This window comes from Silurus aristotelis (assembly GCF_946808225.1).
Source record: "Silurus aristotelis genome assembly, chromosome: 4".
Taxonomy (NCBI): Eukaryota; Metazoa; Chordata; class Actinopteri; order Siluriformes; family Siluridae; genus Silurus; species Silurus aristotelis.
The window spans coordinates 25188137-25200892 of record NC_139577.1 but is presented as its reverse complement, the minus strand read 5'-3'; the positions used below and the strand labels follow the sequence as shown (position 1 = coordinate 25200892).

Here is a 12756-nt window from a genome sequence, read left to right as displayed (position 1 = left end):
TAGATGGTCCTTCACCGCACATCATGCACACACTCATTTATGTCTAAGTCATTCAAAGTTAAAGTTTATCTACTGCCATGTTTTTGAAGGTGGACAGAAACTGAAGAACCAGGAGGAAATCTTGATAGACGTGGGAAGAAAATGCAAAATGCAACACAGAGAGAGCTGCCTATTGCATCACCGTATAACCCATGTTTTATTAATATTTATGATGAATCAAAGAATGTGTATATTTATGCGTGACACATACTGTATATTAAGTGTTGTTATGACCAGAAGCAAGTTTTGGAACAACTTTTGTGCTTGGGTCAGAGCCCTAATGACAAAAAGGCATATTTCAAAGGTTGTTCTTTTACTCTTTTCACTTTACCTCTTTGTATGGATGTGTTCCTTGGTGTGCTTGTTTTCCCCCTCTGGGAGAGTGTTTTGCTATCTATCATTTAGTTGCAGATAAGTGTGCTGCTTAATCACACACACACACACACACACACACACACACACACACACACACACACACACACACACACACACACACACACACACCCTCTTAAAAGCTCTTCCTCTGATTGGCTTAATTATTGCACTAGGGGTAGGCCTTGAAGACCTGAGTGACATTCGAGAAGAGGAAGAAGTAATGCTGGATGTAAGCCAGGGAGGAGGAGGAGGAGGAAGAATCTAACTAAGCTGCATTAATCCAATATGGAAGCTCAACCTAAGCCTGCAGGTCCTGTTTTTTTTTTTTAGGAGAGTGCCAGAGACAACAGACACACTTAGTATGAATAGTGTAAATTCTAAAGGTTTTTTATTATTATTGCTTCCGGAAAAGAGCCTATGAGGAAAACAGGAACAAAGAATGGACATAAGGTAAAGTTGCATGATGTACTGCAAGACCTACAACAGAATGGATGAGATGAGATTGGGTGGGGAAATCCTATTAGCAAAAGTAGGTAATGCCTTACTTAATTGTGTAAGGAGTGTATATTTATGCATAGAAGCTATTTTATATCTGATCAGTCTGATAAAGAATAATAAGTGATAATCAGTCTGCTGCTTTAAAATGAAATAGTTTGCTGCTGATAACATATTGATGAAAGATTAAGATTTAAGTCCATTTACAAAATTGGTGTATGAATTGTCAGTGAATACAGCATAAGTACACGTTGTTATTTTTGTGTTTTAGTATTTCATTAATCATAGCTGCTTACTTGGTTCAAATGGGAAAAGTACTTTTTTTTGCATGCAAAATGCCTAATTCTTTAGGAAAGATATGCACATTAGGTGTTTGGAGTATTTATTATTGAATAAACCTCTTGATATTGTATATGCAGCATGTTGCACTGTATTTTCCAGGCCGGATATTATAGTTAACAATAATGCCAGGAAAGCTGCCTTGTTGTTAGTGACACTCTTTCCAGTGAGAAATCTGATCCAGCGATTTCATTAAGGAGGTGTCCATTTCAGTGTGTTACTGGTTGCATTCTGAGTAGATAAGAGTTGCAACTATGACTTTAAAATGCCTAATGCACAATTGGCTATATCATGATGCAGTTGACCAGCAGTGATTTTTGCTATAGCATCAGGGTGAATGTGATGCCAGTACTTCAGCAATACTTTTCAACAAGCTTCAATCAAAGACATGGGAAAGGGCTATACAGTGATATAAAGTGCTAAACAGTAATTAAGTTACTTTTGTCATTATTTTCCTAGCTTTTCCAATGTTGGTCTAGTCCATCAAGGTGATGTGACATTTTAATTGGTTGTTTGGTCAATTGGTTTGGAAGTGCTGCAAATTAATATTTGTGAAGTGAGGATTTCTTTTCTAAGTATAATATAATTCTCCCAAAAGTGTCCTAGATGGTGAATAAAGGTGAGAGACAGTGTGGGCAAAGTGTGCTTGAGGCACTGCTAGAAAAAACATTCTCCAATTCTCTCTTTTCCCAATGGGGCTGCTATTAAGTGTATCAGTACAGGCTAAACAATTCTGCATTAAGCATGGCCGATGTTGAGGCTTAGCTATGAAACCAGAGTATACATTTCCTGGAAGTTTTATATTTACATGATTTAACAAACAGGCTTATTTAGGACAGCTTACATTGTAATCTTAATGCAAATATTTTCTTGTACTAGTTGACTAGGTCAGGGGCTAAGAGTATCGTCAAGTCAAAATCCTATTGGTGGAGATTGGTCAAGCATGAAAGAAGACACAAGGCAAGGGATATTTTATTGGAATTAAAGTGTTCATTCATTTATAGCAGTTTTTGTATTTACATACACTATACATTATAAACTTCAATTCATCTCATCTTCAAATCACAAATTAAAATACTTCAGGAATCCTTTTAACCAGGAACCTTGTGTGAGGAATGGCCTAAAAAGTGTAAAAAAAAAAAATCTGATTTCAGAAAATGTATAAACATATTTTTTATATTTTTGTAACTTGACATACTAACCTACTGAGAACATCTCAAAAACATTTCTGATTGATTTTTTTCCGATTGATGATTTTTGAATCTTTTAAATCCTGATATTCTTTTGTTTGTAACCATACAGGCAACTACAGAAAGTTTTACTACATGAATAATCTAAAAAAAACCAAAAAAAACAAATTTACAATGGCAAACGTTAAGAAAATGTGACAAAAAAGCTTGTTTTATATATATATATATATATATATATAAAAAAACCTCTAACTATGTGCTTTGCTTTGTCTTCAACAGATGATTTGGAAGGTGCATAATTTTTTAGTACCTTTCATCTTAAGGATACTTACTTGACCACAATTGGCAATGTTGCCATGCGCAATTAATTTGGTAGTTACAGAACCAAAACTCTTCCACAAGCTTTCCTGTTAAGGAACATGACAAACTCAGGGAAAGTTCTCCATTTGTATGTTGAGGTGAGACCTGTACCTGATGAAGAGAGGGCAAAGTTGAATGATATACAAGGAGCACAGACCCTCATGGTACATAAACCAGACATCTTCCCTGAGTCTCAGCATGGAGCCCTTAATACTCCATGTAGCTTAGTGCCTCCACCTGTGGATGAACGCAATGTGGGCAGCAACTCACAGGGCATTTTCACCAGTAAATCTCCATTTGACTTACACAATAATCCAGGTGGAGAAGGGCAGGCACCACTTCAAACTGGAGTAAGTTTGTCCCATGATGAGATGTATCAGTTACTCTCTGCCCTTCAACCAGAGCTTAAAAGAGGTACAGGTAATCTGGAACAAACTCGATCCACTGAGAATGAGCCGTTCTGTGGAAGGGAGTCAAGAATTTATGGACATTTTACTGCCCCTCCTACACCCAGTGGTGCTCGAAAGACCTATGGACAATTGGACAAAGGAAAACTGTCAATTGCAACATTTAGTTATATTGAGAAAGCTAATATCAGGTCTGTGGGTGGTCATCCTAGTATATTGTGCCAAAATAAACCAGAGAACCCATTCAGAAAAGCTTTTAATGATCAAACCATCTCCTTTCACTGCCATGAAAATTTCAGTAACTCAGTAGGGTTGAACGGGCAAGAAAGCTTTTGTAACTCCAACTTAAACAATATCTTAACAGGCTCTGTGATTAAACCAAAGGATAACATCAGTCTTCAGCGCATGAGAATTGCAAGAAACAGCACCCATCATGCTTTGAAAGAGTTTGGTTCCCCACAGCTCAGACCCCAATTAGTTACTGCCAACTATCCTGACAGATGTTACGGAACTCTTCATAGACTACAGCCTCGCTGCCACTCATGGTCTGGATCTCCTGTGGTTACGCGTGTTGCCAGAACTCTGCCTGTTTATACACATCTAGTTGATCTTTATCAACACAAGTCTCCACATGGTATTCCAAGGAGCCCAGCAGCTCACAAATTATCTAGTGATGCTGGACAGCACCACTTTATATCATGCTCTGCTAATGCTCAATTTCAAGCACTTCCAAATCCACAAGAATGGAAGAGTGATGAGACTTTGAAGCAAGAGTATAAGCATAGTTCAGTTTTGCCATCCAGCAGGCCCACAGCTATTCAGCATCAAATTCCCTATAAAAACATTATTCAATCACATCATAAGCAGACAGGAAGTCAAAAAACAAGTCCACAGCAAAACAACAAGGTAAATTTTAGCCTAACTTCATTGTCAAATGGGCCAGCTCCTAGAGGCAACAAAGTGAGTGTTGAGACAAATATCTTGTCTGCATCAAGTGCAAGTGAATTGACCCCACACTTTGTGGAAGAAGCCACAAATCTTATTATACATTTGAAAGACCGGAAACCATCTTTAAATACTGTAAAATCAGAGAGTGCAAGGTCAGGACAACTGAATACAGAAGAGTTTTCCACAAGGACTTACCCAGAAAGCAATATTTTTCCTCAGGACGAACACTGGGCCAACAAAACACAACAGAAATCTGTTAAGACACAACGTTCTTCAGGTTGGGGGTCCCCGCATTTGTCTTTCAGTGGGGGCAGAGCGCTTGCGTTTTGTTCTAATTTGCACCAAGTGGGTGTAATGTCTACATCTTCAATCCAAGAGCCATGTCAGCAGGGAAGAATAATTCAAGGGATGAACAGTCCTGTTTCATATCAACACTCACTGCCCCAATATACAGGGGAGAACAGTATACAGAGGCAAGAAGACAGGCACTGTGATGCAGGGAATGGCTGTGGTCTTGGAGACAGTCCAGATGCAGTAAGACCTTGCACGCAATTTAACAGTAATATACCAGTAAAAACAACCTTGAGAGAACCACATTTTTCAAGAGTCAAAGAGAACACCACTAAGGAGAACACATCTGAAGTTGGAGTGTCATTTGGAATGCCCTTAGGTATTTTGAGCAAAGAGGGAAAAAATGACTTAATTGTGCTTACCTCTGAGGAGACCATTTTTATGGACAGAAAAGCACAAAATGAGATAAGATTTGAAGGTCTGACTTATGGGGATCAGGGCAGCACACTGTCCCAAAGTTCCAGTGGGGTTACAGGCAGTCTGTTGGAGGCCATTCAGCCTGAGAGAGACTGCAGTTCCCCAGTGACATCTAGTCAGACCAGTCAGAGAGAAAGTGACACAGGGAACACACCCATCCAAGTGAGATATCAGTATTTTTGTAATTTTTCAACACAGGATAAAAAATATTGATTAAGCAGCTTTCAAAGATTTTAATTGATAACAGTACCCTATTTCTTGTGATTGTATGTTCTAGTTGGACAGTGGATCATCCTTTCTGGGTTCTTTGCACTCTCAAAGGATTGCTCGTGCCAAATGGGAGTTCCTGTTTGGAAAGACTTTAGAAGACCACCATCGTGTAACTGGTGAGAACAACATACACTTGCAAGTATAATGTATAAGATATTTGCTGATATTCTAAAGTTTATCAATTATAAACATGTTAGTAGACACATTATTTACCTTTTTTCCCCTCTATTTCTAAAAAAGTTCCAGTTTCCTCTATTACACCCTGCAGTGGCCACGACAGGGATCCTTCTTGTGAATTCACAGCAACTTTTTCTGATGTCAGACCAATCTCCCTGATCCAGAATACTTCCAGCCATGATGTTCAGCAGGTGGACATGGAACCAGTCAACCCACCTTTTTCATTAGCACTTAGCTCATCCCCTAAGACTGGCATCATTAAGCGCACTATCAAATACTCCGAAACTGATCTGGATGCAGTTCCCCAGCGTTGTTATAGAGAGACAGACATTGATGAAGTTATACAATCTGAACAGGAGGAAATTGACTCAGCATTCAGCAGTGACCGTAGTGTACTGGCCACCTCTGGCACCATCAGTGGCAGTAATTTTGAGCAACTATTTTGTTCACAGTCAAGTGACGATGAGGTACGGCTGCAGGATGAAGAGATGGTGAGCTGGGCAAGTGTGAGAATGCATTTTGACCGAAAGAGACAGCAAGCTGTGCAGGAGGGAGATGAGATGTTCAGCCACTTGCTTGAAAGGTAAGAATAGAAAAATTCAGAAGTTTCAGTCTGTTACTGTACATTTGAAAGGCTTTTTAGTTTGGTTTAATCTTTATAAGAAGTAAATGTAACTGGTATTTATACATGCTTTTTCTAAACCTTTTCATTTGCTTTTCCTTCTGTAGTTCTCAGAACTGCCTAGGGGACAGCCATACTTCCCTAAAGTCTCCTATCACTGTGGATAGTCCTAGCAGGATCTCCACAGATGGCCTTGACTCTTTCAGTCGTCATTTTGAGAACATTATAGAATCTCACCGGGCCAAGGGCACCTCTTACAGCAGCCTAGACAGTGTAGACATGGCTTCTAGTGGCCCACCCATTTTTACCTTTGACCTCCCAACATTGACCCCTGAGATACAAACCCAGATTCGTGCAAGTGCCAAGCAAATCATTGATTTAAGCTTTGCTTCCCTAAAACAACCTAAATCTCCTAGCACTTTTGAGGCATTGATTGGAGCAGACCAGATCATGTCAGTAAAGGAGAGTGAGTTGACGGACAGTGTCCAGCCCAAGAACTCCATTTCATCTAACAGTGTGATGACACAAAGGTCAGTGAGAAACTGGAGTGCAGTTTACTAAGCTTAGTAAACCATTTATTAGTGCAGTAGTATAATTTATGTGCAGGAGTGATGCATTGTCTTGTTTTGTAAACTGTATACATCTCAAATGCTCTTGAATGAGTTAAGGATTTAACTATGCATTTTCTGCTTTAATGATTCAAAGTATAGAGACCAGTCCAAAGGCATGCCCTGACATTCACATGCACTAGCATAAACAGTTATTTACACAGTTTTTAATGTTTTTTAAAAGTACAAATGCTTGAACACAGCAATCATGGCTTCTGTAATTTGCTTATTTTTATGATAATATATGTTCTCAATGGTCTGATTAGTGAGGAGAGTATGTTGAGAAGATGGGAGGGAGTATTTTGAGCAACTGATGAACAAGAAAAATAAAAGAGAGAAAAGGTTGGATGATGTGGAGATGGTGAAGCAGGAAGTGGATAGGATTAGTAAGGAGAAATTGAAAACAGCGATTAAGAGGATGAATAGTGGAAAGTCAGTTGGACCAGATGACATACCGGTAGAAGCGTGGAGATGTTCAGGAGAGATGGCAGTGGAGTTTTTAACCAGCTTGTTCAACAAGATTTTGGAAGGTGAGAGGATTCCTTAAGGAATGAAGAAGGAGTGTGCTGGTAAAGTTGATCAGTCACACCATGAAGTTATGGGAAAGAGTAGTGAAACCAGGCTGAGAGAAGAGGTGACCACCTGTGAGGAAAAGTGTGTTTTCATGCCAAGGAAGAGCACCACAGACGCATTATTTGCTTTGGGAATGTTGATGGAGAAGTATAGAGAAGGTCAGAAGGAGTTGCATTGTGTGTTTGTAGATTTAAACTGTACGACAGGGTGCAGAGAGAGGAGTTGTGGTACTGTATGAGGAAGTCAGGTGTGTCAGAGAAGTATGTGAGGGTGGTGCAGGACATGTATGAGGACAGTGTGACAGCAGTGAAGTGTGCAGTAGGAACGACAGACTGGTTCAAGGTGGAGGTTGGACTGCATCAAGGATTGGCACTGAGCCCTTTTCCTGTTTGCAGTGGTGATGGACAGGTTGACCGACGAGGTCAGACAGGAGTCTCCGTGGACTATGATGTTTGCGGATGATATTGTGATTTGTGGGGAGAGTAGGAAGCAGTTTGAGAAGAGCCTGGAGAGGTGGAGATATGCGCTGGAAAGAAGGGGAATAAAAGTCAGTATTAGTAAGACAGAGTACATGTGTGTGAATGAAAGGGAGGACAGTGAAGTGGTGCAGTTGTAGGGAGACAAGGTGGTGAAGGTGGAGGAGTTCAGGTACCTGGGGTCAACAGTGCAAAGTAATGGAGAGTGTGTTAGGGAAGTGAAGAAAAGTGTGCAGGCAGGGTGGAGAAGAGTGGCAGGAGTGATTTGTAATAGAAGGATATCTGCAAGAGTAAAAGGGAAAGTTTATAGGACTGTGGTGAGACCTGCGATGTATGGTTTAGAGACAGTGGCATTGAGTAAAAGACAGGAGGTGGAGCTGAAAGTAGCAGAGCTGAAGATGTTGATGTTTCCATTGGGAGTGACGAGGATGGACAGGATAAAAAAAACAAGTTTTTTAGAGGGACAACATATGTAGGACGTTTTGGAGACCAGGTGAGAAGAGCGAGATTGAGATGGTTTGGACATGTGCAGAGGAGGGACATGGGGTTTATCGGTAGGAGAATGCTGAGGATGGAGCCACCAGTAAGGAGGAAAAGAGGAAGGCCAAGGAGGAGGTTAATGGATGTGGTGAGGAAAGACATGCAGGGAGTTGGGGTGAAAGAGGCAGATGTGGACAGGGGGGTATGGAGACGGATGATCCGCTGTGGCGACCCCTAATGGAAGAAGCCTAGAGAAAAAGAAGATATGTTTCCCTTTACTAAAAAAGTGGCATTATTATAAGAATTTCTTATTCATTAAATTATTGACAATATTGTTATCTATGGGCTTCATAATCATAACCAGTTTCGTACTTCTGCTTAAGGTGTAACTGTGTATAAATATATTATTTGTATTAGAATGTATTCTAAATGGATACAATTATTAAAAAAAAGCCCAACAAAGCATGCCAAAAAACTTCACAAGACACCTAAATTGAGACTAAGGTTGCAGGATCCTCAAAATGCAGAACAAAGAATTTCATGTGACGTGGCTTTGTTTTTTCTTTAAAAGAATGTAAATTATTAAATGTGAAGCTTTTAGGACAAATACTGGACCATGTTGAATCATGCTTTTACATAATTAATTTTTAGCTTGCTGACATTTCTGCCTTCAGGTCTAATTTAACTATAACGATCAAATTTGTTTTGATAAGAATTTTGATTAACTGTTCAATGTTGTATGATATGATTGCAAATACATGGGATTTTTCAGAAATTTACTGATGTAGTGCTATGAGAAAGTAGTGAGTAGAAAGTAGAGATGCTTTTCTTTTTGAAATGTAGTAACTAAAAGTGAAAATTATAAGGTGAACATTTTTACAGATTTAATTACAATAAAATAGTAATACTTCTCACCTCTGTTTATGATACCAATCTCAGTCAAACTTGTACAAGCTGCTATGCTTTTGCACACGTTACCCAGCAGATGGAAGTATAAACACATTTCGGGAATGTTATGTCTCCAGATTGCATCAGGATATTTTGATCTATAGGATGTGGTTCTAAAAATATTGCTACAAAAAGAAATAATTTTGCAAGGCTATCTTTAGTTGTACTATTTAATGCAATTTACTGTGGCCTGGAATACATATCCTAATCAAAAACAGGGAATAATATTTTTTAAATGTAGTTAAATGAATGCACAGGAATACTGTCATCACTAGTAAGGCTCAATCGCCAATATTTAGCCCGGCTATAAATCTCAACCAACATAGAAGTTTCATTTGTGATTGTCAATTAAAGACTTCTTAGGGGTCATAGCTTGTGTTGTTTAAAATAAAGATTAACAACCAGTCCTCATCATGTCCAGTGGGAGAGTTGAGTACAAACCAGCCAGCATTGGTTTTATTCTAAAAGAAGGAAAAAGGTGTGCAGGGATTTCTACATTTGGGACTTTTCATACAGCTCTGTCATCCAGCTATTTATGTTTTGCCAAGAAAAACAGAAATTTGACCCCATTTGGTCTGACAACTGGCTCCTCCGTAGAGGTCCTTTTCCTGTCCGGCGTCTAGTGAGACCTGGAGCTCATCCAAGTCCACTTGGTTTCCAGGGTGGTTGTGAGATTAGCTTCCAGGGTCATGTGACTTAAATAGAGCTTTAGACACAGTCTTCCAAGACTTCATGTTTTTTATTTAGGTTATCTTCAGTTGGCCAACATTCGACATTGACCAACATGTTTCTGCTCCCAGTTGTAAGTGCTCCACATATTCAGGTCAGATTGTGCAGAGACCAAGGTTGTTAAAAAAGTTCTGGGAGAAGGGGCTGATGAGAGGGAGGGACATGAGGCAGTAACAAAGAAAGGAAAAGAAGGAGGGAAAGGGGTTGAGTTGTTGCATAGTGAAAGGAAACACATATCACATCCAGCAGCAGAAAATAGCCCAGCTGAAGAGAAGTACACAGGCAGGATAACACAAAACATGCATATAGGCAAGCAGGCTGAAAGCAGAAAGCAGCCTAGGAATGAGAAAAGGAGAGGAGACACCCAGATAGAGATAGTAATGTTGGAGAGAACCAGATGAGCATAATTTGTTTCAGTCAGAAAAGAATTGGTAAAGCTTTGTGGGACATGAACCTAATACATGAGGAGACACCAGATTAGCAACAAATGGAAGCCTTGCCGGAGGAGAAAAAAATTGGACATTGAAAGGAAATCATGCCTAGGAATAAACTATACGATTAGTGTTTTTCATGTGGATCACATGGGAAAAAAGAATGAGGTCCTCTGAGCTCTGTGCTGGTTAAGGATCTGAGCAGGCACTTAAGCTGCATGTCAGGAGGCAGGGATTTAATGATATGGCGCGCTATTTGCTCTGCTGGGGAGGCGGGGTCTTGGATGATCACTACTTGTATGCCCCCCTGCCAGAGGTTTATCGGTGAGTAGATGATCTATTTGGGATGAAGGAAATGTGACAGATATTTTTAAGTGCTGTGTGATGTTTGCTAGGTGCTACTTTCAGATGCACTTCTTTTTGCCCCAGTGCAATCTGCCCATTTGGATAAGCCACCATTGCTAATGAATGGAAATGTTTTTCTCAAGAATCCAGCATTTCTAGCCCCACCTGCTTCCGTCAATGTTTTGTTGTTTCTGGTCCACCTTATACTGTGGCCAGAAAGGAAATTCGAACACAATAGTGACACAAGGTGTCTGTCTGTAATTCTTGTAATATGAAAGTACACAAAATGCCCTGTGAACAGAAAGGTTGGAATGTCAGGAACTGTATAAAAACCTGGAGAATTATATTATCAATTAGATTTTTTCAACCATTCTTTTTTTTAAAGTGTTTCTTCCATTCTTTGTTCATGCAATAAAGGGGAATAGCTTTAGTGTTTTTAATGCTTTGTTAATTTTACTATCTTGCTATTATTATTTGGGTAGTGGCTCATCCCTGCTACACATAAAACTGTTATTTTCATATAACATAACATAGAACATAGACATTTATTGTAAGCAGGTGATGTGTGCTTCTTGTAACTTTTTGTTGTTTTCTTTACCTATAAATCTATAAAAAAACAAAAAATAAACCCCACTTCAAACCATTTGCTAACAGTGAGTAAAAGGGTGAACTATTTCTTACGTGGGAGTCGGATTTATTCTAGCTGGGACGGGTGACTAACATCATTTAAGAACAGCATGACCCTAATTCAGCCTGGCCACAGTTTGTGTAGGTGTGTAAAAAGCTCCTGGGTGATTGTGGAATGTGTTTGTGGAGTAGACTGTTCATAAGGAGAGGGCGTATGTAGGCTGGTTGTTTTCTTAGGAAAAATAGCTGTTTAACACAAAACAATTTTATCTGACTTGTTCAAAGATGTTAATCTACAAGCTCTGGGTAGTTAGGGCAAGTACAGGAGAAATCATTTATATGTCATGGCGACTGTGAAAACTGTACTATTATTAATTAGACAGGTCCAGAAATTCCAGTTGACTGAAAGTAGGAAAGTCTGTTTATAAGTGCCTCATTTAAAGTGGCCTCCACACCCTAACTGTGAGCTTAGATAGAGAATGTATTGTACATTTCATAATTTTTAGTCTGCTTTGGAATGAGGACTCATTGTTTGAAGGATAAACATACACCCTCCCCCTTCAGCTTTGCCTTCTCAGAGTCTCCTCCCTCTAGCCTTTATGTTAGACTTTCCTTTTAGAAATAGGCAGATCATAAGTATTTAGTTCCACTTGTGCCTCAATAGTTAAGGGTTGTGTAATTAGGAAGCAGTGACGGTTCTGAGGCACGATAAGGTTTTTACACAGAGGTGATATGGTGTTAAGGTAAGGAGACAATGATTTGTTTGCTTATATATTGTCCATTGACATGATCTCTCAAATAAATAATAGCTCCATTGCAATGTGAATTTGTTGTAAATTACTTTTTTGGGTTTTTTTGTTTGTTTTTCATCTAAAATCAGAGTTACTAATGTTAAACTTATTAGAACACTTTTATACATATGTGTATGTGCTGTTGGTAATGCAGGTTACATTTTAAATAGGAATGTCTAGTCATTAATCTATTGTGGTTTAAAAATAGTATATTGACACTACACTGCAATTTGAAATTTAGCAAGTGGAAATATTTTGAATATGTCAAATTTATCTTATAGTTTAACTTGAACTATGATTTTATTTTGTTATTTTTTTTACTAAGTTTTTACTAAATCTTTTTTAAATAGATAAAAAAAAAACCTACGAGCTTGAAATAAACATAACATCCAGAAATTGGTTGTTTTAATTTTTTTTTTTGCGCTTATTGATTTTTTTGTTTTATAATAATAATAATAATAATAATAATTTTATAATTAAAGTTTTGATTATATTATAACTAGGATTACTTTTTTATTGTACAAGATAGCATTTATCTTTTAACAATTAATTCTAATGTTGTGGCCATGAGTCATGGAGACAAAATTCCATAAATGCTCATTCAGACATTCATTCTTTGTAAGCCTTTAAGCTTTATCCTGGTCAGGCTCATAATGGAAGCAGAGATTATCCTTGGAACAACGGGTACAAGGTGGGAATACGCCCTATTTGAAATGTTTTTGAGCCCTATTAAAATGTTTGCTAATGGGTTCTTGCGT

The 12756-nt window shown here is 38.6% G+C and overlaps 1 protein-coding gene across 5 annotated transcripts in view; it reads left to right on the top strand.

The window, feature by feature from the left end:
* The first annotated feature begins 718 nt into the window (after positions 1–718).
* psda (pleckstrin and Sec7 domain containing a) overlaps positions 719–12756 on the top strand; it is a 33555-nt gene continuing 21517 nt past the window's right edge. The window contains exons 1-6 of one of the 5 annotated variants that reach the window (XM_083538490.1): positions 719–864; positions 2128–2208; positions 2718–5083; positions 5199–5307; positions 5432–5951; positions 6098–6520. In XM_083538490.1, coding sequence (XP_083394616.1) covers positions 2858–5083; positions 5199–5307; positions 5432–5951; positions 6098–6520 — 3278 coding nt within the window. In that variant the 5' untranslated portion in view covers positions 719–864; positions 2128–2208; positions 2718–2857. Of the gene's footprint in view, positions 865–2127; positions 2209–2717; positions 5084–5198; positions 5308–5431; positions 5952–6097; positions 6521–9981; positions 10560–11813; positions 11951–12756 lie in introns of those variants that run through there. The other 4 variants (XM_083538489.1, XM_083538488.1, XM_083538491.1 and 1 more) reach the window with 4 other exon arrangements.